Source organism: Nomia melanderi, chromosome 3 (assembly GCF_051020985.1).
Source record: "Nomia melanderi isolate GNS246 chromosome 3, iyNomMela1, whole genome shotgun sequence".
Classification (NCBI taxonomy): Eukaryota; Metazoa; Arthropoda; class Insecta; order Hymenoptera; family Halictidae; genus Nomia; species Nomia melanderi.
This window is the reverse complement of record NC_135001.1, coordinates 10,801,663-10,823,818: the sequence shown is the minus strand read 5'-3', so window position 1 is coordinate 10,823,818 and position 22,156 is coordinate 10,801,663. Positions and strand designations below refer to the sequence as shown.

Sequence of the window (22,156 nt, the reverse complement as noted above, 5' to 3'; positions counted from 1 at the left end):
ACCCTAACCTAACCTACCGGACCAGGCCGGACAGGACGCGACAGGACCGAAACACGGCTTGGGTCGATCAAGGAAAGCGTGGAAAACGGAGGGAAGGACGCGTTCCATGGCACCATAACACATTTCCGCCCTGTGTTTACAGCACTCCGTTATGCATATACGATTCCATGCGCATGCGTCTAGCTACCGTATTTCGTCGAATCCTGCATGTATCTTTCGGCTGTTCGTTCCTTACGATGATGCGGGACAAATCGGAACGACGAACGGGAAGTCAGGATGAACTAGCAAAACGTAGATGAACTGTAACGAAATATACTTATGCGCTGGTTCATTTAGATAATATTTCTATTAACCCTTTATAGGCCACATTTTTTTCCGTGACCATAAAAAAATGTGTGCAGTATAAAGTTAACAAATATCAACCTGTAAATGCAAATTAACGATATATTCAATAGTTTTAATAATTTCATTAAAACAAGTATATCTTGTCATATTGAAATTACAATGACGAACATTCACGCCAGAGCGTATAAAAGTTTATGTTAATTAATTACTGAATTTTACTCACCACTTTGCTATGGAAAATGAAATAACAAAATGGCAATATATTGGTATGCGATTTCAAAGTCACACAAGCTTATAGAGGGTTAACCTTTTGTGTGACAATGTTCTCAAATGGGAATAGAACTTTTGTAGGTTTTTGCACGCTTAGGTTTGGTATTTCTAATTTTTTTATTGAAATCTAATGCTGCGTTATGTGCAAGGAAATTTTTCAGTTACATGGTTTCATTAATAATCATTTTAAAAATTGCCCAATTTATTTGGTTCTTTGATTGTTGGGTTCTTGAAATTTTGTAACGTTAAACTTGGTTTTTGTTGTTTTTACTGTTAAATCGAAATCTGGAATTGTCGATCACGTCGATAATTATTATTAAGTTTTCATTATTTATTATAGACAATTATTTTGAATTTTTATATGTTTCTTTTTTCCTATTGATGATTAATATTAATGAATATCGCGTATTGTTTTCGCTGAAAACATTTAAAAATGAATAATACATTTCTTTTTCTTTTCTTTGGTTTTCGTACTTATTAATAACTTTTGTATTTTTTCCGTGGATAATACGTTCCAAGACCAACCGCAGTTACGTGAAACCGAACGCCATATACAGGATGTTTTACTATACGTGTTACAAGCTGATAATGATATCGAGATAATATTTTATCTTCAAACTTATAATTGTAAGCATTTTTTCCTTAATTATAGTCCTTTTAACGAATACAAACACCGGAAAGAGTGGTCTGAAATTTTATGCAGGAAAGTTGACGAGTCTTAACTGGAAGGTTAAAATACTTATCGTAAACTAGCAAATTAGATAAGGTTTTCGAAGATTTCAATAGAAACAGATAGAGATATCGACATCCGGTAGTTAAAGTACAGCTGAGCCTTCCGTATTTTAACATCCATTTATTCGAATTCTCTAACATCCGCATGTCTTATTATTGAAATAGTATTCACGGAGAATGGATAACTTCTCCTATTGCAAGCAAACTCTTCTTTTTTCCGAAGTTTCTAGCTATGCTAATGGAAAGGAAAGCGCTGAAAATTGTGTGTTTTATCAATGAGAAAACTAAAAGCGTATACCAATCAGTCTTCGAATTTATCAATGAAATACGGAAATATTTCACGTGACGAAAAACTGAAATTTAATTTTACGATGTTACAATGAATCATTGCATGAGACGATGAGACCACAACCTTCCAGCCAGGTGTTCCTTACAATGGTATGGACTGCGGATTATACAGATTGACGTGCAATAGATACTGAAATCCTTGAAAAATGATATCAACTGTCTAGAAATCCAGCGATGCTAACTCCGATCATGTTAACAGGTACAATGTGTGTAATGAATCTTATAATTTGAATGAAACATATCCAGAATATATATATATATATGAAATCGTTTCAGATTTTTACTTTCACAGTAGGGAGGTCCGTTAAGAACCATTAAAAGAGCAAAGAAACGCGAAGGGCTCTGTGGCCGTGACGGTTAAAGCGCAATTGGCTAAGTCGGGGCGAATCTTTTCAAGAGTGCCCGTTCGAATCCCCCGCTGACCAACAACAACCGCGCGGCGCGGTCACTCTTTGCGGTTGTTCGTTATTCAGAGTTTTGTTTCGTCTCGAACCTTCCTTTTTCCTCTCTCTACTACTTATTATAGAATAAGAAAGATAACTCTGTTATCTGAATAGTAGTAGGTAAGGTAATAGAGGGAATAACTCAAGAAAAATAGTAGAAGAAAATATCTCTGTGTGTTGGAATACGAAGAAAAAAAATAGCGCTCTCTGTGTTGCTCTGTTTTATACATTTCTGAAGAAATCGAATTTGAAAATATAAAATTTCCGCGTCAAAGGGTTTGACAAAAATTTAGTAGAATAAAGAAGAAGTTATATGTATGTGTGTGTATAAGTGAAAAAAACTCCAACTGTGTCACTAATTCTGAAGGAAAGAAAAATATTGAAAGTATAAGAAGGACTCGTCAAACGACACAACAATGTGTTCAAATTCGGAACAATTTAAATAGTAAAATGCGTTCCGATTACAAACAACTGACAATTGCAAGAACTCTGAAAGAAAACGGATTTGAAAATACAGATGCTTTTCCTTGCATAAGATGAAGAGTATTCGATGGATTACTGCCGGTCGTGTGTCATATTCCTCTGATACGCGTGATCACTGAGAAATCTTGACCTTTCGGAACACTGAACAAGAAAAATCTGTGTCTGCGATAGAAACATAAATCCGCGAGTGTTTTGAGCGTCTGATTGCCGAGCCCATTGACAAGTGGGCGATAAACAGAGAGAGTAGAGTGGAGAATCTAGCAGCAGCTGCGGCTCCACCAGTCGAAGGTGAATGACCCCGAAAGAGAGCTACAAACTAAAAAAAATCAATGAATACGCAGCCACGAACGGTAGTTATCGACAGTTACCGAGAAATTCGAAACGGGGGGATGCTGTTATCAAATATTTATGTTTGAAATCAGACTTGAACAATCGTTAAACGAATTTCCAGCAATGTTGTCAATTATTCCAGCAATATCAGAAAGGAAAATGTGGTAGAACGTTAACGATGCATAACAGTCCAGTGAAATAAAACTAAAAGATCTAAATGAAGTGTTTGCAATAAAACCGATCATCGGACAGTAGTTTTTATTGCAAGCGTCAACAGAAAAACTAAAATATAACACAATTCATAAAATTTAACGTTTACACAATTTTTATTTGACAGATTGATCACTGTATTCGGTAATAGAATCTGTTAATATGTCTAAATAAATATATTATAAAACACGTCTACTTCGAAATAAATCGCAAGTGAAAGAGTTGATTCGGTTATGCCAGTTTCTACGGTATCTCAAAAAGTTACGACTCTAATGATATCCGTACGAGCGAACACCGTAGAAATAATGTACACACCACGAACCACCGCGCGCATAGTCGATTCACGACGTGTCAAGCGAAAAAGGAAGAAGAAATGCAGAAAGTGCCGGTGCGGCCATTGCAGTGCACCGATTACGTAAATGCTCGAGCACAATAAGATACGCAAGATGTTACTCTCTTGAACACGATAGCGTCTCGTTTCGTTTCGTTTCGTTTCGTCTCGTTTCTTTCGCACAGGTTCACACGAGACCGCTTTTAGCGATCTTAACGTTGCTCGACGCGTTTTCTACGCGCACAGCCCATTCCTTGTTCCTGGCGGCCACGCCATTTACGGTAGGGGCAATTAATGTTGAAGAATCGCGACCGCCTAACTCGGATACCCTATCGGGACAAAGCTTCCCTTTTTTATTAACCATCGGCTCAATTAAAGAATATTTTTTTATGGTACTCGTTAACCACTATAATTTACTGGACGTCGGTAATGACTTTCTTTCGTAGTTTATTAACTCTGTTTTCACTTTTTTTACAGCGTACCAAGTATGATCGGCTTAACCGGAAATAAATTGCAAGTTTATATTTAATTCGTACTTATTGTGCAGTGTATCATTTCTCACCGTCAATGTCACACTGTTGTTCAGCTTTTCTATGTAAGCAGCCATTACAAAGTGTTGTTTTACTGTTTGTGAATTTTCGTTAAGTCTCTTTCACAAAAGAAAAAAAAAAACAATTTCAATAATTTTCAAAACGGTCGCTTCGAATAATTTATATATTGTATTGACCTATGATAGAGCTATTCAAAAGTAAATCACTTTTTTGAATTAAAAAAAGTCCCTCCTAAAAATGACGTGAATTTATCAAATAATTTTTTAAGAAAATTATACATTTAAGAATTAATAATCTCGCAGTAAATGAATTGTTGAAAAACATGTTATTCGTTTCAAAGTCAGAACCTACTCCAGAGATTTCAACAGTGCAAATGAATACGCATTAACAGTGCAATATTAATTTAAAATAGTTTTCAAAATGTATCGATTGAATATGAAAGAATGCAGTGATTAAAGCGAGTTTCGGGTCTATGCTGTTTACTTGGTGCAAAATGGCATCGACATTATCCGAGCGGTATCGTTAACGAAGGAAAAGACATGCAACGTCCGGCCATTATTCTTGACGGAGTCACGGCTCTTTGTTAGTGAAATTTACGTACGACCGAGAATTCCGTTCAAGGTAGACTACCTTGGCAGGCTTCGGCGTCCAGACGGGTCGTCAGAATTCTTCTCATTGTCAGCCTATGTTTCTCCTTTTCACCTGATACTTGCGCGCGGTACAATGAACGTTAAAAGTGAAAACCGATGAATACTTCAACACGATCATTCCGCAACCGCCCAGCAAAGAATGAACAAGCGAACCAAGAAGTTTTTATCGTTCAAGATTTCTCCTGTTGCACTGGAACTGACAAGGATTATGCGCCAAATTATTTTACGTTCATTCTGCGCGGAGAATACTTTTATTATTTGCAAGCGTTGTTTGAATAGTAAGTCATTAAACAATACGCTGACTCACTGTACAACAGTCCGAAGAATATTTCCTGGGCAGAAATACTCGAATGTTAATTTTATATTTTTAAAAACGTGGTTTATTTTACTTACATAATAGAATTATTTACAGTAATTTATTTTAAAACGTGAAATAGATTTTATACGGAGAAAGGCTGACAAAGTGTTCGACATTTTACTATCGTAAAAGAGAAAGCACTTGATAGCACGGTCCTTGAAGACACACGCTAACTGGAAGAGTTGTCTAAGAAAAAAAAGGTTTCAAATAGAATCATATGGACGTCATAATTATGAAGATTTGGGTAATAAATTTTTTTATATAATAGGACATTTATTAGTTAAAATTTTTATTATATGATAACGCTTGCAGTCATTGAATCCGAATATACCAAATACTTAAGAATAATAAAGTATAAAAGTTCGGTTCTTATTAGAGTATATTATGATCGAAGTAATTAAACGTTTTATTAATTGAGCAAATTGCTTAATACAGTTTATGATCTTAGACCACTTATATAGAGAGATTCTGTAGGTTTCATGTATTACTTAATTATTGTCTATAATATAGGATCCATACTCAAGATTTTATTAGGATAAAGTCTCCAACTGTCCAGCCAATACGAACACGAAACTACTTTTGATCCAGAACAGGTCTAGAGTTTAGTGTCTAGGTGTCATGAAAGAAAAAATGAGGATAGTTCAGCTTGGAAAACCGCCAGAGATACGAAGACCTTGCAACTTAGCATTGAGGGGATGTCAGAGGCCGAGGTCTGATTGGAATAGAGCTTCATATACAATCTTCTGAAGAAGTACATGAGTACTGAATTATTTAAATCTTAGGAGGAAGGTAGGTACCACCACCCTTACCATTGATTCTCACTCTCTGTAACAGTCCACTGAAATTTGACTTTGGATACCAGATTTTGCGAGGAAATTACGAAAAGTTTACTTGCTGCTACGAAAAATTGGAGACGTTTTTACAATAGACTACTCTTTGATTCATGTGTAATGGCAGATGTGCTACAGAACTTTAGTGACGGTCGATAAAACTCTCAATCCAACCTTCGCTTGCGTCATAAATCTTATACCAGAAAAATAGAAATTCCAGAATTAAGTGTATATTTTTACATCCACCCATTTGCGTCTCTTTATTATTCAAACCACTAAGTTCCTTAATTGTCATGGTTAATCAGAGGTAATGGGATTAACTCTGAACGGAAGCAGAAATCATGACTACCGAAATTAATATTGAACAGCCTGATATAAAAGATCGATATATTCTCTTATATGAAAGTTTTTATGTGCATTTCAAATCTAGAAATCCGGTCGTTTAGGTATACACTATTTTTATACTGGTACAATAGGGAAGAGTGGAGTAATGGTAGTCACATAAGCTGCAACTGTAAGAAAATGAAAATATTAGGTAAAATATCTACTTAAATGAGTGTTTCATAAACTTAAATTATTTATCTATTGGTACAATACAAAATAAAAAAGTTTTACAATAGCAGTCACTTTGTAAGCAATGATAATCTGGGAATCGTAACACTTTTCGTATACATATCCTTCAGGTCAGTCCCATCTGGAACATGCAGAATGGGTCCATATGCCACAAGAGATGCATCGGAACCATATTTCATCGTCAAAATATTACCAAATTGGAAGTAAATATGGCATTTATTTTCCATTTCGCTTATGTCGCTATTATCATTGCTTTTAATGATAGATTAATTTAATAATGATTCATTTGATAAAAGATCAGTTCTTCTTATTTTTCTCCCTTCTACCTTAATTTTTTACAAGATTTTCATTGATTTTTTTCCGATTTTGTCTTTTTTCTTTTTCTTTTCCAAATATTTTTTGTTTACTGAAGAAGTTAGAAATGTAACATGTTGTCTTTATTGACCTCGAGTTATCTTGCCTTCTTCTTCTTCTTCTTCTTCTTCTTCTTCTTCTTATTATTATTATTATTATTATTATTATTATAAATAATCGTCACTGTCAGCTGATTACCCAATCATCCCCTACTAATATTATAATATTGTGAATTTCTAATTCATTACATATAACTAACATCAACTCATTTATATTTATTTTGTATTTGCAACACAAGTTTGTAAATTATAATAAAATTATGTTTAAAATCTACGTTTTATATCTTCCTACCAAATCAGTTTATGTTCAGAATGAAGGTTCGAAACAATTTTGTCAAATATTCGCGAGAATATAACAAACGGCGCCGTGAAGAATATAAAAATAGGCACTCGGATATCCAGTTAGTAACATAAAAGTTAATTACGGGTTAATCCAATTTATTACTGGAATTCATGGAGGAAAGAGTCGATTGTTCTCGGTTCTCTGAATTGTTTATGAAAGTCAGCAAAATGTCCTGCATTCCGCACAAAGAAATAGAATTTCACCTGAATCGGGTACGACGAGGCTCGGTGATGTCCCGGCAACAGCGATTGCGGTGCACTTTCACGTTCCGTATGACCTGCCGTCAATTCAAAACCTGACCGCAAACTTATTAGCGTCCGTCACGGGTACCAGTTACTCTAAGCTGAAACGGAATCGGCTTTCTACGTATTTTGTCGTTTCTAGTAAAAAACTTTCTTGGATTGTAAGTGACATAAGTGTATGGCCAACTCACGCCGAAAGAGGTATATATACGGCTGAGTCGGGTGTTACATGAATTGTTTCGAATAAATACGCGTTCAAGATAACTAACCGAATCAATTTTTCTTATTACAATTCCCTATTTGTAGTCAATTACCCCATTTATTCAAAATTGTACAAATAATGCAAGTAAAAATGAATATGTATCCACTTTGGCAATTCATGAACGAACAAGTGAATATTCAAATAAATATTTATTCGACAAAATGTAAATTATTCGGTACAATTGAGTGCAATTTTAAACTTACCGAAGCATGAATAATTACTTCTCAACCTAACATTAATAGGACACAAAAATATTAACTCTTAAAAGAGTTGTTACTCCTTTTAAAAGAGAATAATTTGAATTTCGTTTGACAATTAGATAAACTTGTCCTAGATTCGCGCGAATACCTTTCCGACTTACCAATTTCACCTAATTTGAACGTAAGCAATCCATTAAAATATTTACAAAAAGAAAAACAAAATGAAACATGGTAATCATTTCCTTGCCAATCGGGAGATCCGAAAAGACAATTTCCGCGAACGAGATTGTGAAAGGCGCAGTGCGCTCCTCCGGATAAGAGAAGTGTTAATTTCCGGAGTTTTTCCCCGATTCCCGGACGAGTGGAAAGAGAAAGAAAGAGAGAAAGAAAGAAAGAGAGATTGGGGGGGGGGGGATCGTTCGATTACGTCGTTGCGATTTATACGGATTACGCAAGCGGCAATGTAGAAAGTCGAGCGATTAAGGTAAGAAAAGAGTCGCTCGGGCCGACTTCCTGCAAATTAGCGAATGTTTACATCCCAGAGATTCGAGGAAGTTCGCATGAGACTTTCCTCGCGCAGAGGAGCCGCGACTGGTTTAATTGAATTATCGTGAGGATGAGGAAGTCGGGACGACGAGAGTCCTTTCCCAGAAAGGAACTCGTCTGCTTGATTAAGTAACAGTTCCCTGGTCTAAAATGATTTCCTGAGAACGGTAGGGGACGCTGCTTACGGGGCCGTTCAATTAAGAAACTCGTAATTAATGTGATTCGCTAGAAAATCGAAGTACAAGATAATCAACCGTACCGGGGACAAAGAGTTTTCAGATTAGCTGTACAGTTTAATCCTGTACAAGTACACGGGTTTTTTAAGCGCAGCTGTATGTAGGCATCCTGTCACGAATTAAGCGTACAAATGAATGTGGTGCTCTCACGTTTTAAAATTGTTCAAATCCTCTTCTGGGTCATTAAATGTAGAAATTAATTCGGTGCTTCTTCGTTTAACGAGTTACAAAACGGTTTTAAATATGAACGTTTTCCCGCCACTTTCGAATTTTACAGTTGTGCCTGTAAGATGTTTCCAAATTTCAGCGTGCTCGTTATAAAAATTCTATGCGCCCTTTAACAAATGCTCTTTAAAAATCGCTATCGGGATTACTGTAATTTAATCAGACTACTAATTTCACGCAATTGCCAAAAGCAAATCACCCGTTTGAACGATGAAATGGGGCGGAAAGAAACTAGATAGCTCCCACCGGCAGCTGGACTATGCAATTCATTTTGCAGTTAATAAGACGTAACGTAGCTTAATTAAGTTTTACTATAGACCACCATCTGCACGGATCGCAGAAATCACAACAAAACTGGTGAAATGTTCGAAATAAAATAAATTGAAACAGAACTAAATGAAAATAAGTAAAAACGTAATCAAAATAAATTCATTGAATGATAAACATGGTAAACAATAAGACTAAAATGGAGGTATATCTAGATAAAGAAGTTTGTAACTCAACCACTATGATATTAAAAAGGAACAGTTATCGTGAAACAAATTTTTATCGAATTAGCAAAAAAATATTTGAATTTTAACTGTTAAGAATACTTTAGCCTTATGAATCGAAATTTCATATATTTCCATGGAATGGTGAAGTTGCAAGCCTGCAGAAAATCAAATAATGAAAATGATCATTAAACTTTAACATGAATATTAAATTTCAAAAATAAAAAGGAGGGTAATTACATTTTCAGCCTCTATGGTCGACTGCACCGTAGCAAGAGGGCAGTACTAAACAAAAGCAACTACTTCAAATAAAATCGTTTTCATGAAAACTTACCTTTTACAGCTCCTCGCGGCTTCGTCATCGTCCGTCGGCGCGCCAGCACCTGAGTCCTATACACACAAACAAATAAGATTAATAAAGCAATATCGGTAATTAAATCATCCACACTTAACTCCGAGGCTCTCCAAACACACTCTTTTTCAAAAAAAATTTTAATCTCGGAGAAACTGCGCCTAGTTTATAATAATTCGAACGAACACCTATGAAAATTTGTTTGAACGAACTCGTAATTCCATTGTTCATATACTACAATAAATTATCACTTATCATATCGTTTTCAGTTTTGTCGAATTAAATTTTTTTAGTACATTTTTTCGAATACTACCTTCAAGAAAAAATAAAGGTGAGCAGTTATTTAACATAACTACTTTAAGCCCAAACACATATGCAATGTTCCCAGTTTTGAGTTTATAGCTTAAGTTAATTTGGTTTCAAAGTTTAAGCTTGAACATGGGTCTTCATACAAAAAAATGGCACTCTACGTTTCTTACTCATTTTTTCTGGTTGATTCGCATTTCTTCAGGTTACTAGTTGAAAAACACTCTATAATGTAGCAGAATGAAAAAATATTTGTTAATACGATAAACGGTAAATAAATTGAAACAAAGAGTATACGAGTTGGGTCGTCTTCGTGATTACCAACACAGATTAACTTATTTCTCAAACGTTGTTTCATTCGGGAAGCGTGGCGCACAAAATACAGTGTTTGCATTATCAATAAAGTACGTGACGACGTCTCTGAATGAAGCTACACGTGCACTTACACGTGTCCGATGCACACAGGAGTGTGCGCACTAAAAAAAGGCAGAACGCCGCCAGCGAAGCACCTGTTAAGGCTGCCTTTGTTATACGATTCTATGCATTATGCTTCTAAGTACCAACCACTTGCCTTTCGTGGGTCATTGTGAGACACTTCGTGTTCTCAGATTAACCCGGTTTTCACCGACGTTAACGTGACACTATCGAAAATTATATTTTTTCCGGAGTCGCTGAAACATTTCTTTTAAGCAAGTTGTATAGTTCGTGACATTAACAATATCAATATTTAGTTCCACTGTGTACAGTGATTTCCACAAAAAATGACACTCCTAAGATCACAATAATTTGCACACAAGTACATCGACATTTTTTATTTTCATTTGATCGTTTTAAATGGGTGTTTTATTTGTAAAATATAAATTAAATACAGTCGGAAATAATGTCACGAAATTGTTATACACTAAATATACGGGATTGACTAAAATTAGTTTTATCTTTTGCACTATTTTCACAATCGGCCAAATGTGGGTTATATTCAAACGTTGAAATATGACAAAAGTGAAAACTAAAAACCGTAATAAAAGGACGTGACCGAAACTCAAATATTTAACGTATTGGATATCTCGAATAAACTTGATCTTTCTAATATTAAATATAGAATGGACATTGGAATCGCAGAAAATGTATTTATAGGGCATTCATTACTCAAATGTATGCACTTCCAAGAAAGTTAACCGCAACAATAATAATGAACAGTCTTATTACGTCATATATTCGTTTTGTAAGCAACAAAAAATTAATCACGCAGAACTAGCAAAGCTCGATAAAGATGTAAAAATTGTTAAAGAAAGTAAGTAAAAGTAATAAAATACCACAAACGTTCAAGGTATTGTGCACTGTCGTGCATATCAGGCAGAAAACGAGCCCTTAAAATCAATAGGCCTATGTTCCTCAACGAATCCGTTCCCCTCTGAACGCGCTAGAAAAATGCACCTACCCTTTCGGTGAGTGCACTTCGTGGGCCACGCAGCATTCAGTATATGCAAAGTGCATGCTGGGAAACGGCGACTCCCTTTCTCGGTATCCCTCGTTCAATGGGTTCCGGGAGTTAGTCATCCCCCGACATATCTCATCGTATTGAAACGTCAGAATTAGGTTCTGATAAATCTGTCAACTGGGCATTTCGATTCTTAGAACTGTACGATTGTGTAAAAGTGACTAAATTTGTTCGATGTTCAAACGTAAACTTCATTCTGTTTACATAGAATTTCAACCCCAATAATGTCGCGTGACTCAAATGTTCAGCGAGATCTTTGGGAGCATTGCCTACTGTAAATCACTTGTTCAACCAAAGAAGACTTGAATCTTACCATAATTATGTATATTACCTTTATTTTCCAATGTATTTTGCAACAACAAATTTTTTCCTGTCGCAAAAGAAAAAGAAATCGATTGAATATTCGAACGTTTCTGTAGTTTAAATGAATAGGCAGAACTATATAAAAATGATAAAATTACCATTGTTACTACATTATTAAAAACTATCGCCTCAGGCCGGTTTATGTCCCCTTCGTCGAAATAACTTACCTTCTTCTTAACGGGAATTTCGTCATGGAAAGTTAGTTATCTAATAAGGAGAGAAAGTATTATAACTTTCGCGATACAATAAAATAATTTCAAACGCTGAGATCCTATAATCAATAAAACCGCTTGAAACGTATAGTTTCCACAAAAATATCAATAAAATTTTACCGCTCCTTGAAATACAGGAGAAAAAAGATAATGCTATAAGAACCTCCATAAGCTTACAAGAACCAAGGAAACACATGAATTTTTTGTTTTATTTTCTCATAAGCAGTAATTTTTCAGTTTGATCCCAAATTTGTAAGCAATGGTTCTTGTAACTGGCTACATAAATGCGCAGTGCAATTTGTTTCAATGTACCGTTCGTGCATCAAATTTGACGGAATGCGATGTTTACTCTTTGTAAGGTCTCGCCCAGTGAGTACGAAAGAGAGCATGGACACGTAAACGGTGAAATCAAAGAAACTACGTCACAAGATGGTGAAGATAAAAATGAGACGCTAAAGAGGTCAATAACACGCGCCGTTACAGAGGGAATACTATACTAGAACTAAACGTAAATTACACAAAGAGATTTTACAGTGGAAACTTGATTTGTTGACTCAACTGAGAGACGATATGGACTAGATAAATAGAGATCCAAATGATAAACGAAACCCAACACAAAATTACGTATAAGTGCATCAATATATCGCTAAATGTGCAGTGCTTTCAGTTGACGATGTGTACTTCTTTACAATGTGGCATTCAGTTGAACATTATTTACGCTACACTGCGCGTTCGTTCAAAGTAGCGCGATTAAAGACTAGCTTGACGTAAATAAATGTGCTTTAAGTGACTCTTCTACTGAAAAGAAAAAGTTAATGGTGCAGTATAAATAGTAAAAATCCGACGAAATTGATTTGTAAAAAATGTTTTTATAAGATTTATAAGATTCACGGTTTATTTCAGACTATTCGTTCATGATAATTGTTTCTCAATAATATTCTGATATCTGAATCAATAACTTTTTTACAGAAGTTTGTCTCAACTTTATTAACCAATTGTTGTGTGCCAATAAGACAATTATTTTGTTTACAATTTCAATATTCTTTATTGATCATTTGTACTTGTATTCAATTATACTTTCTGTGATCTCTGCGCACTAATTTGCTTTATTTAAAGACTTTCGCTTTCATAATAATAAGTTAATGTTTAAAATTATGTAAAATATTTAAATAAAACAAAAAGCAAAATTGGCGGTCACTAAACGTAGAAAAAATGAGTATTCACATAACTATTACAATTCTACCAACCTATACAATTTCTGCACATCATTTCGCTGGTAAATTTAATTCGTCCCAAATAAATAAATCTCCTAATTCGAAAGAAGTAAATATTTAATAAAAAATACGTTAATAAACTCACATATAAACTCTTCCAACTTTATTTGTACAATAAAAGCAACATACAAACAAAAGTCTCGCAAGCATTAAACACTATAATTTTAAATAACATTCATTATACTCAATAATACACATTCCTGTGCAAAAAATATTTGGCCCATTTTCAAATATTAACACCTTGCCCTATGATTTATTTTTGAACTGTAATCAATACAACTTTGTCGGTAATTATTTATTGAAAAAAGAGAAAAATTCTATGCATATTCTATGTCTACATTTGTTCTGTAATATAATAATTGATAACAGAAGAATAATATTTAATTCGAATTCAAAATAGTTAAATATAAATGTATAAAAACCATTTTACAACCCACAATCAAATCCTTCCGTTCATCTATTATTTTCACAGCAATTAAAACTTCACATTCCTACCTAAAAGAACAAAGCTGTCTGGATAATACTCAGTCCCGGTAATGATCGGTGCATTGAAAAGAGCAGCAACGGAGCTTTACTCGCGTGACCTTGCTTCTCGAAATTGATGAAGCGCGGATCACGTGCCGTTCGGAAAAGCCATTTCATCGTCGAACAAGAAGACCGGGAACGAGGGCGAATGGTGGCGGACCGAGGAGCGACGGTCAGCCGGAGCGGCGCGGTCTTTTGTTTCGGCCGAATCATTTTACTCGCCGGAGAAAACGTTCTCGTCACGGCTTTAGTTTACGGGGAACAGATATAGTAGGATCCACGTGTTCCTTTCGCTCTCTTTTTCGAATCCCTTTCGCCGTTCCGCCGTCCGAGAGGACGGATCTCGACTGTGCTCTGCCCCGCCGCACGTCGCCGTTACTACACTACTATTGCCACTACTACCACCGTTGCCGCTACTATGCGTGCGCGTGCGAGTACCACGGCGGGCAATCGGTAAACCGCGGCCGACATTCCGGCGTCAGCGACCTTAAGGGTGAATTTCTAATCAGGGGAGCGCAACGAAAGTAGCTAAAAAAAGATATATTCGATTCCTCGCACTTCCAGGCAAGATTCACGATCGACGATCGAATAAAAACTCGACTAGACCTGCGCGGAGAATTGGAAGGGTTAAGTTCATCTTAAATCGCGCGTCGATTCGACGGGTACACAAACGAATCGATAATCGAACGTAACCGACCGGCACGCGAAAATCGTTGTTCCTTCGGTTAGAGGTTTCCACACTGAAGCCGGACTCTTTGTTCGAAAGTTTTTTCAGTGACCGATTAATGAAACTTTCAGCTTAAGATCACTCGAGAATAACAACGGCTCGAAGAGCGTGCGAACGCGAAGCGTAACGAGAAACCGGACACGGAAACAGCCGCCGGCTGGATCGCATCGTTTCGCGCTGAAAATTGTTGAGAGTATTGTTGAAAAATACGCCGGTAATAGGAAAAATGCACCGCTTCCGAGCGGATTAGATAGCGGACTCGCGAACAGTCGCAAAGTCGTGCAGCCTCGCCTAGAGTCGTGACCGCGAGCCGCAGCAGGAGGGAAACATCAAAACAAACCACCCGTTCGGTGTAATTCTGGTTTTTCGTGATACGCGACGAATTTTTTTTCTTCACTCCTCGTTTCACTGTCACTGTAAATATAAACGGAGGAAGGAAGGGGGGTAGGGACGTCTTTCTCGTTTCCCTTCCACGTTCAGCTGTCAATGCACCACCAAATAAGGAAGGGCTCTCCGTGTACAACGTTAAACACCGCGCAACGTGTTCCGGGCACGGCACTTCAGGCGATCATATAAAAACGTTTAAGACGGCGTACTCGTGACAGAAATCGACGGCAGGTGCCAGTAAAGACACACAAAGAGCAGGAACTCACCGAACTCTGCGGGGAATTGGATACGCTCGGGGATCGTTGCACGGTGACCAACGCCATGATAATGGCCTCCCACGTTGTCGAAATGCTGGAGATAACACTCACTGCCACTATACACACACGTACAAACGATCGTGTCCTTCGAGCCACGAAAAAACAATCATTTTTTACGCGCTTCCAACGGCATCACGCACGCGGCGGCCATGTTCGATACAGTCTAATATAGCGGCAGTTTGCGCGTGCGCGCAACCATGGCGTGCGCACCCCGCGAGTCCGCTTATCGCTCGACGACGTCATTGCATCACAAACGTTGTCATGAATTTGTTAAGTATGCGATATTATTGTGAATGTATTCTTTCTTCGCTGAATTTCACGGGGAAATATGATTTCGAAACGGTAAATTTGAATTGTTCTTCATTGGTTTACGATAATATATTCGCTGCGACAGTGATACTGATTAGTTTTTGTACATTCGTATATGTATGTAAAAAGAAGAAACGATAGAGGTGAATGTACAAACAATGAATGAAACATTAATACATCTTTATGCGACGTTTGTCCGTCTATAATCATAAATGAGATATAATGTTACAAACTTTTAATGCTCAAACAGGTTTTTTATTTTATTTTAATAGATGCTTATCATATATATATATATATATATATATATATATATATCACAAAAGAATTTATTTATTAATCTTTTACACTAGTGGGTAAACAAACATCCTGCTTTGAACCAATGAATGATTATATACATAAAGGTAAATGATCTTTCACGCGCAAGCTTATTAAAATTTATACAACCTAGTGTTGGTATAATATTAATGCTAAGAATTAAAACTAAATTTAAATTGAAGGTATATTGTTTGCGTGAAACATGCTCCACTAAATCAGTTGCGCACTTCCGTTTTCGCGCGCCCTCACAGTTAACGTGTTCCTATCACCAATGACTATCGAGTACCAACAGGAAGAAGAATCCATAAACGAATCAACGCCGAGGTAAAAAGCTTTTAAAAAAATTAAATCACTCGCTTCAACAATCGAAAGTATCTTGTTATCTATCTTACTTCGCAACGATTAATTCAAACTACAAAAGAATTTTATAAATACTCTAAATAATTATATTATTATTGCAATTTTTACTTGTGTATCTTATTATATAAGTACATTAGAATCAATGTATTAAGCAACTACCTAAAAACAATTGAATTGTTGAACAATCGTAAGTATTGAATCTACTCAATGTCACTACAATAAAGTGAGATAAAAAAATAAAAAATTACCATTTACCGTTCGGAAGTTGTACTGATTGAAGATAGTTTTCAAATATGCAATATTATTATGATATAGTTCCTCATTTTGTTATGGAAAATTAAAATAATTTTAAATATTACTATTTAAATGTTTTGGTATTGTCAAATCGATTTGTTTAGTATTCCACAGATGATAAGAAGGTTTCAGTGAAAATGTAAATACTTCCATTGGACGAATTCGCAGCTAACGGAAAATTTAAAATCTATCGATATTACAAATGCATTTAATATATCGATAATTCGATTATAATCGAGAGTTCGAAATGACTTTAAGTTATTGGCACTTGCAGTATTTGTACTTACACTGAATTGAGATACACGCGCATGTCTAAAACTTTAACAAAAAAAGTGCGTACGTACTTGTATTCTTGTGAAACACAATTTAAATATACATATTATATTTATAATAAATTGTTGTTGAAGTTATATTAAACATTAAAAATGTCGAAAATTTTTACACCAACAAATCAAATAAGATTAACCAATGTTGCCGTGGTTCGTATGAAAAAAGCAGGGAAACGATTTGAGATCGCCTGTTACAGAAACAAAGTTATTTCATGGAGAAATAAATTGTAAGTTTTTTAAAGTCTCCCGAAATAAATACGTATTGCGTTATTTATATGTTTTGTCAAACAACATAACCTATAAACTGAAAATCGTCGTAGTGACTTATTAATGATTTTTGTGCAACAAGAATTTATTAACATTAATTTCAGGGAAAAAGACATTGATGAAGTTTTGCAAACACACACAGTTTTTATAAATGTTTCAAAAGGTCAGGTTGCAAAAAAAGAAGACCTTGTAAAAGCTTTTGGAACAGATAACCAAACTGAGATTTGTAAAGAGATCCTTACTAAAGGAGAACTTCAAGTTTCGGATAAAGAAAGGCATTCTGCACTAGATTCTATGTTTAAAGATATTGCGACGACTGTTGCTGACAAATGTGTTAATCCAGAAACTAAACGTCCATATACTGTAACAATGATAGAAAAAGCCATGAAAGACATTCATTTCTCCGTAAAGCCAAATCGAAATGCAAAACAGCAAGCTTTAGATGTTATTCCTCAGTTAAAAGCTATAATGCCATTAGAACGAGCTCAAATGAGACTAAGGGTTTTGGTTTCAGGCAAAGAGGCAAGGAAATTAAGAGATAAAATAATTAAGTTAGCCACAAAATTCGAAGAAGAAGAATGGAATAACGGAACATTAAATTTAGTATGTTTAATTGATCCTGGCCAATATAGAGAAATAGATGAACTAGTAAGGTCTGAAACAAAAGGTTCTGGATTTCTAGAATTACTTAATTTGAAGGAGATTATTGAAGGAGATGAAATTTTAGAATAAATTATGAACCTAATAAGATGTTAATTACTATAATTCATAACCCCTTATATATCTAATAAATTTAATTTCTTATCACTATGTCTTATTTTCTTAAATTATAAATTTATTTACAATTATTCTCTTGCTTTATATACACATGAACTAAAATTTGATACAAAACATTTATTTTGCACCATTAATCTATATAAAAATAATAAAATTAATAACTGCTCATGACATATTTGAATATAATTGTCTGCAAAAATTTTTTAATATTAATAAAATGAAATTACCTTCGATAACACTGTGGAACAAATTTTGACCGATGTTAGTTTTTGCAATAGCCACTATGTAATTCTTATAGAGTTCCTTACCCTAAATACGAATCCTAAAACCAAATTGCTGGGTCAAGTTCAGAAAAAACTGGGATTTTGTAGAAACGGTCGAATTTTTCAGAAAACCAAGTGTTACGTGAAAATTACAAACGATAGGCAGTTAAAATTTGTCGCAAGAAATAAAGGAGATTTGCCCGATCACGTAGCTATAAAAATTTTGAATTTTGCGTATCATTAAATGTTTGTAAAAGGTGATGAAAGTTTAAAAAAAGGTAGATGCGCGTACTTTGTATGCACTTCTGTTACATTTCTACGAAAAGTGGGTTGGCCAACACGAATTTGCTGTGCACCATTGGATTCTGCAGACATTTCTGAAGAGGAACCCCCCCGTGGGAAGCGTGACATCGGTTTTTCTTTGGGACAGGGTAAGAAAATCTCCGCGAACGGAACTTTCGCGCCACACGGCCATCGCTCGCCGGCCACAGCTATGCAGGGCCGTGACTACGCGCTGTATAGACCTGGACCCCGGTCACTTCTTATATGTATATATGGACCTTTTACTTTGAAAGTGGCGTAAGTCCATTTTCTCTTGTTTCGAAAAAATGAAAGGTTAACATATCTGTGAATTAAAAAATTTAGACAAATTATATGAAGTCTGGCAATGTTTCTACTGTTTTATCAATATGTAATTTGTTTATATAAATTTGTTTTAGGCGTATAAACATTTAATGATACGCAAAATTCAAAATTTTTATAGCTACGTGATCGGGCAAGTCTCCTTTATTTTTTGTGACAAATTTTAACTTTCTATCGTTTTTAGTTTTCACGTAACACTTGGTTTTCTGAAAAATTCGACCGTTTTTACAAAATTCCAGTTTTTTCTGAACTTGACCCAGCAATTTGGTTTTAGGATTCGTATTTAGGGTAAGGAACTCTATAAGAATTACATAGTGGGTATTGCAAAAACTAACATCGGTCAAAATTTGTTCCACAGTGTAATCATTATTTCTTTAAATAATAATATTTAAGGGAATATTAAGATATTTATATTATAATTAAAAACTTCATCTTGATCTTATAATTTATTAAAAAATTTTAAGTAATGACTACTTCATACAGAGCATAATTATTATATACATATTTTATATAATAGTAACAATACAGTAAGTAACTGACATATGTATTTTGATTAAAAATTATTTACAACTTACTAATGCTTTGAAAATATATCTGAAAATAATATTATTGCAAAATTTCTGCATAAATATTCAATTTATATTATTTCTCAATGGAAATATTACTCTATTGGTTATGACAGTTATGGCATAACATCAGATTTATTTCTCTTCGGTAAATTCTGCTCTAGGAATATATATATTCTCTGTCCGTTGGTCACACTTGGCTGCAATGCGTGATGTTGTCAATAAAAAGTTTTGTAGTTTATTTAAATATATTTGTGCTTCCTTATTCAATAAACCATCCTGTACCAATGATGCAACGTTCCTTTCTACACGTTTACATATTGCTTTCGCCGAATGTAGAGTAGAACAAGCCTTACCACCACCCTATTAAAAATTTATGAAATGAAATATGGGTAAATTGTATATTTCTATGTATAATATTGTTAAAACTACTAATTTTCTACAATTGTGCTATTATTTTATATTACAAATTTATTTACTACGATTATAACAAGTTATAATAGGTAAAAATATTTTTCTATTACCGGAATGATATAGGTTTCTTGAGGTGGCAACTGATTAGCATACTCTGATATCCATTCTTCCAAATCATTAACATGTTTAGTTTCAAATGATTTATATTGCCCTGGCATTGTTTTTGATATAGCATGACTTAAATCAAATAAAATCATTTGCACTCTTTTCAATTTATCAACATATGGATGTTCGACTTTGCTATCACTTGCAAATTCTCTTGCTAGTCCTATTTGTGCTAATAATTCTTCAGTCGAAACAAGTGCATTAAATGTAATATCATTTGTCGCATTTAAATCTATATCTGTATTTGTTCTTGAATCATCATCTTGTGCAGAAGTAGTCTTTCCTGTTACTTTTGCTGTGGAACTGCTGAAATTGATAAATATCCTATGACTTATTACCAATAATACTATGTTATTTATAACATTAATAAATGTATATTATACATTATAATTATACAATTTTCCATAAATGTATGCTAGATTAAATGATAATTAAAATTATATAGAAATTAATATTAATATCTTTTCCAACTTTTAGGTATTCTTAAATTGGTTTAAACAATTTATGGAATAAAATGTGTATATTAATAGATGCACTGCAATACATAGAATCCAGCAAGATCATAATTAAAAATTATTTTCAGAAATCCAAATTAGCTAGTTCTTAAAATAGATGGTTCTTTCATACAAAAATACAAAAACTACTACTTTTTTTACTACCATAATATCTTTCATTAACCACTGAACCTAAATTTCCATTTGTGAAAAAGTATGATTTATTATCTCATTGTTATCTCCAAATATAAGAAATACATTAATTATGATTGGTTTTTTATGCATATTTTATAATTTATAAATGGCTCCAACCAAATAAAATTAATAACTTCATTTAATGATATTCTGATATCATAAGATCAATAAGAACTTCCATTTTACATTTTGATTACATTCAGATGAAAAAAAGTGTCTTCAAGACATTTTCTATTTCTCCTAAAAATAAGAGTTTTAGACAAGGTTTGTTTCTATTATGAGTTTTTTAATATTAATATATGTGTATACACATTTGCAAAATATAAAGAATACTGTACAATTTTATATATAATTAAAAATTTAATACGAAAAATAAAAATATACCGGTAAATTAAAGCTCATAATACGTCAGAATATTTTCGAAAAATAGATGAATACTTTATATTTACATTTTTATCAAAAGAATTAAAATATATTCGAAAAATATTATGAAAATAGCATTATTTTGTGTTTACATTAATTAACTAAAAAGTATTCTAGAAAATGGAAAATGAAGTTTAGGTTATGTCAATCTCACCATGTACCTATTTCGTAAAGAGACTTGCATTGCAACTTTATACATTAAAAGATGTTTATTCCATACACTTCTGACTACTTCCATGTTTATAATAAGAGATATAATTACGTTAGAACACTTCTTCTAAATATTCAATTTTTATCGCAGCAAATGTTACGATTTACATTCACTAACATGCTTTGAGATCATGCTGTTACCCAAAACCTGCGCACTGTTATACACCATTTTATTTATTTGAAAAAATTTCAATCAGCACACCATGTAAATCGATTAAATATTTTCGATTGAATATATTCAAATAAAATGTTTAAACACTGTTAAATTTAAAACACTAAAAAATAATCAGTTTTAAAGAAAACATTAAGAAACAGAAGATCGTATCGTGAACCAGTACTGAACATATGGTTTATTCGGTTAATAAGTAGAAAACAAGAGTAATGAATAAAAATATTTTCATTAAATAAAAATTTATTTGAACGAGTTTGTTATGTTTACAGTATTATAATAAAAATTATTTTTATTATTTGCATAAAGGTTAATAATACGAATAAATCAAATATTTCTATATGAATAACAAATAAAACTTATCTGGTTGAAGTATTCGAATAATAAAAATATATTCAGTTAATTGTCATAACTAATATATAATAATATATATATAGCAATAGGAAATATATAATGCTTTGTAATTTTTCTTATAATATTTAATGATATAGTATTGCAAACATTATCATGATGTTAATATATAATGGACATTATAAGTAGCATATATCCTTGTTAACAAGAAATTATATTACATTTTCAAGTATATATGGC

General features: G+C 33.9%; 3 protein-coding genes across 5 annotated transcripts in view; 1 reads left to right on the top strand and 2 right to left on the bottom strand.

The window, feature by feature from the left end:
• Positions 1-15,667, bottom strand: part of ssh (Protein phosphatase Slingshot) — an 84,433-nt gene extending 68,766 nt beyond the window's left edge. The window contains exons 1-2 of one of the 2 annotated variants that reach the window (XM_031987621.2): positions 15,323-15,667; positions 9,747-9,802 (exon numbers count right to left, since the gene is read on the bottom strand). In XM_031987621.2, the coding sequence (XP_031843481.1) occupies positions 9,747-9,802; positions 15,323-15,379 (113 nt within the window). In that variant the 5' untranslated portion in view covers positions 15,380-15,667. Of the gene's footprint in view, positions 1-9,746; positions 9,803-10,243; positions 10,402-15,322 lie in introns of those variants that run through there. The other variant, XM_076365937.1, reaches the window with a different exon arrangement.
• Positions 15,668-16,761: 1,094 nt separating this feature from the next.
• Positions 16,762-18,054, top strand: Sbds (SBDS ribosome maturation factor). The gene is made up of 2 exons (XM_031987630.2): positions 16,762-17,207; positions 17,352-18,054. The coding sequence occupies exons 1-2, from the start codon at positions 17,077-17,079 to the stop codon at positions 17,977-17,979; spliced, it is 759 nt and encodes a 252-aa protein (XP_031843490.1). The 5' UTR covers positions 16,762-17,076; the 3' UTR covers positions 17,980-18,054.
• Positions 18,055-19,366: 1,312 nt separating this feature from the next.
• Positions 19,367-21,766, bottom strand: LOC116431794 (corrinoid adenosyltransferase MMAB). Of its 2 annotated transcripts, none has more exons than XM_031987691.2 (3): positions 21,348-21,766; positions 20,020-20,377; positions 19,367-19,858 (listed from the first exon to the last, which is right to left on the bottom strand). In XM_031987691.2, exons 1-3 carry the CDS (start codon positions 21,422-21,424, stop codon positions 19,631-19,633), a joined length of 663 nt encoding a protein of 220 aa, XP_031843551.1. In that variant the 5' UTR covers positions 21,425-21,766; the 3' UTR covers positions 19,367-19,630. The 2 variants fall into 2 exon arrangements, with proteins under 2 accessions (XP_031843551.1, XP_031843550.1); XM_031987690.2 differs by having other exon boundaries at positions 19,371-19,858; positions 20,020-20,380; positions 21,348-21,764.
• Between the last annotated feature and the right edge of the window lie 390 nt (positions 21,767-22,156).

Bases quoted from the DNA above. Each gene is read 5' to 3' on its own strand.
- Sbds (XM_031987630.2), top strand. From the start codon at position 17,077: ATGTCGAAAATTTTTACACCAACAAATCAAATAAGATTAACCAATGTT. The intron at 17,208-17,351 runs GTAAGTTTTTTA...CATTAATTTCAG, and splicing joins ATTTCATGGAGAAATAAATT to GGAAAAAGACATTGATGAAG.
- LOC116431794 (XM_031987690.2), bottom strand. From the start codon at position 21,424: ATGGAAGTAGTCAGAAGTGTATGGAATAAACATCTTTTAATGTATAAA. The intron at 20,381-21,347 runs GTACATGGTGAG...TATCAATTTCAG, and splicing joins CAAGTCTCTTTACGAAATAG to CAGTTCCACAGCAAAAGTAA. The intron at 19,859-20,019 runs GTAATAGAAAAA...AATTTTTAATAG, and splicing joins AAGAAACCTATATCATTCCG to GGTGGTGGTAAGGCTTGTTC.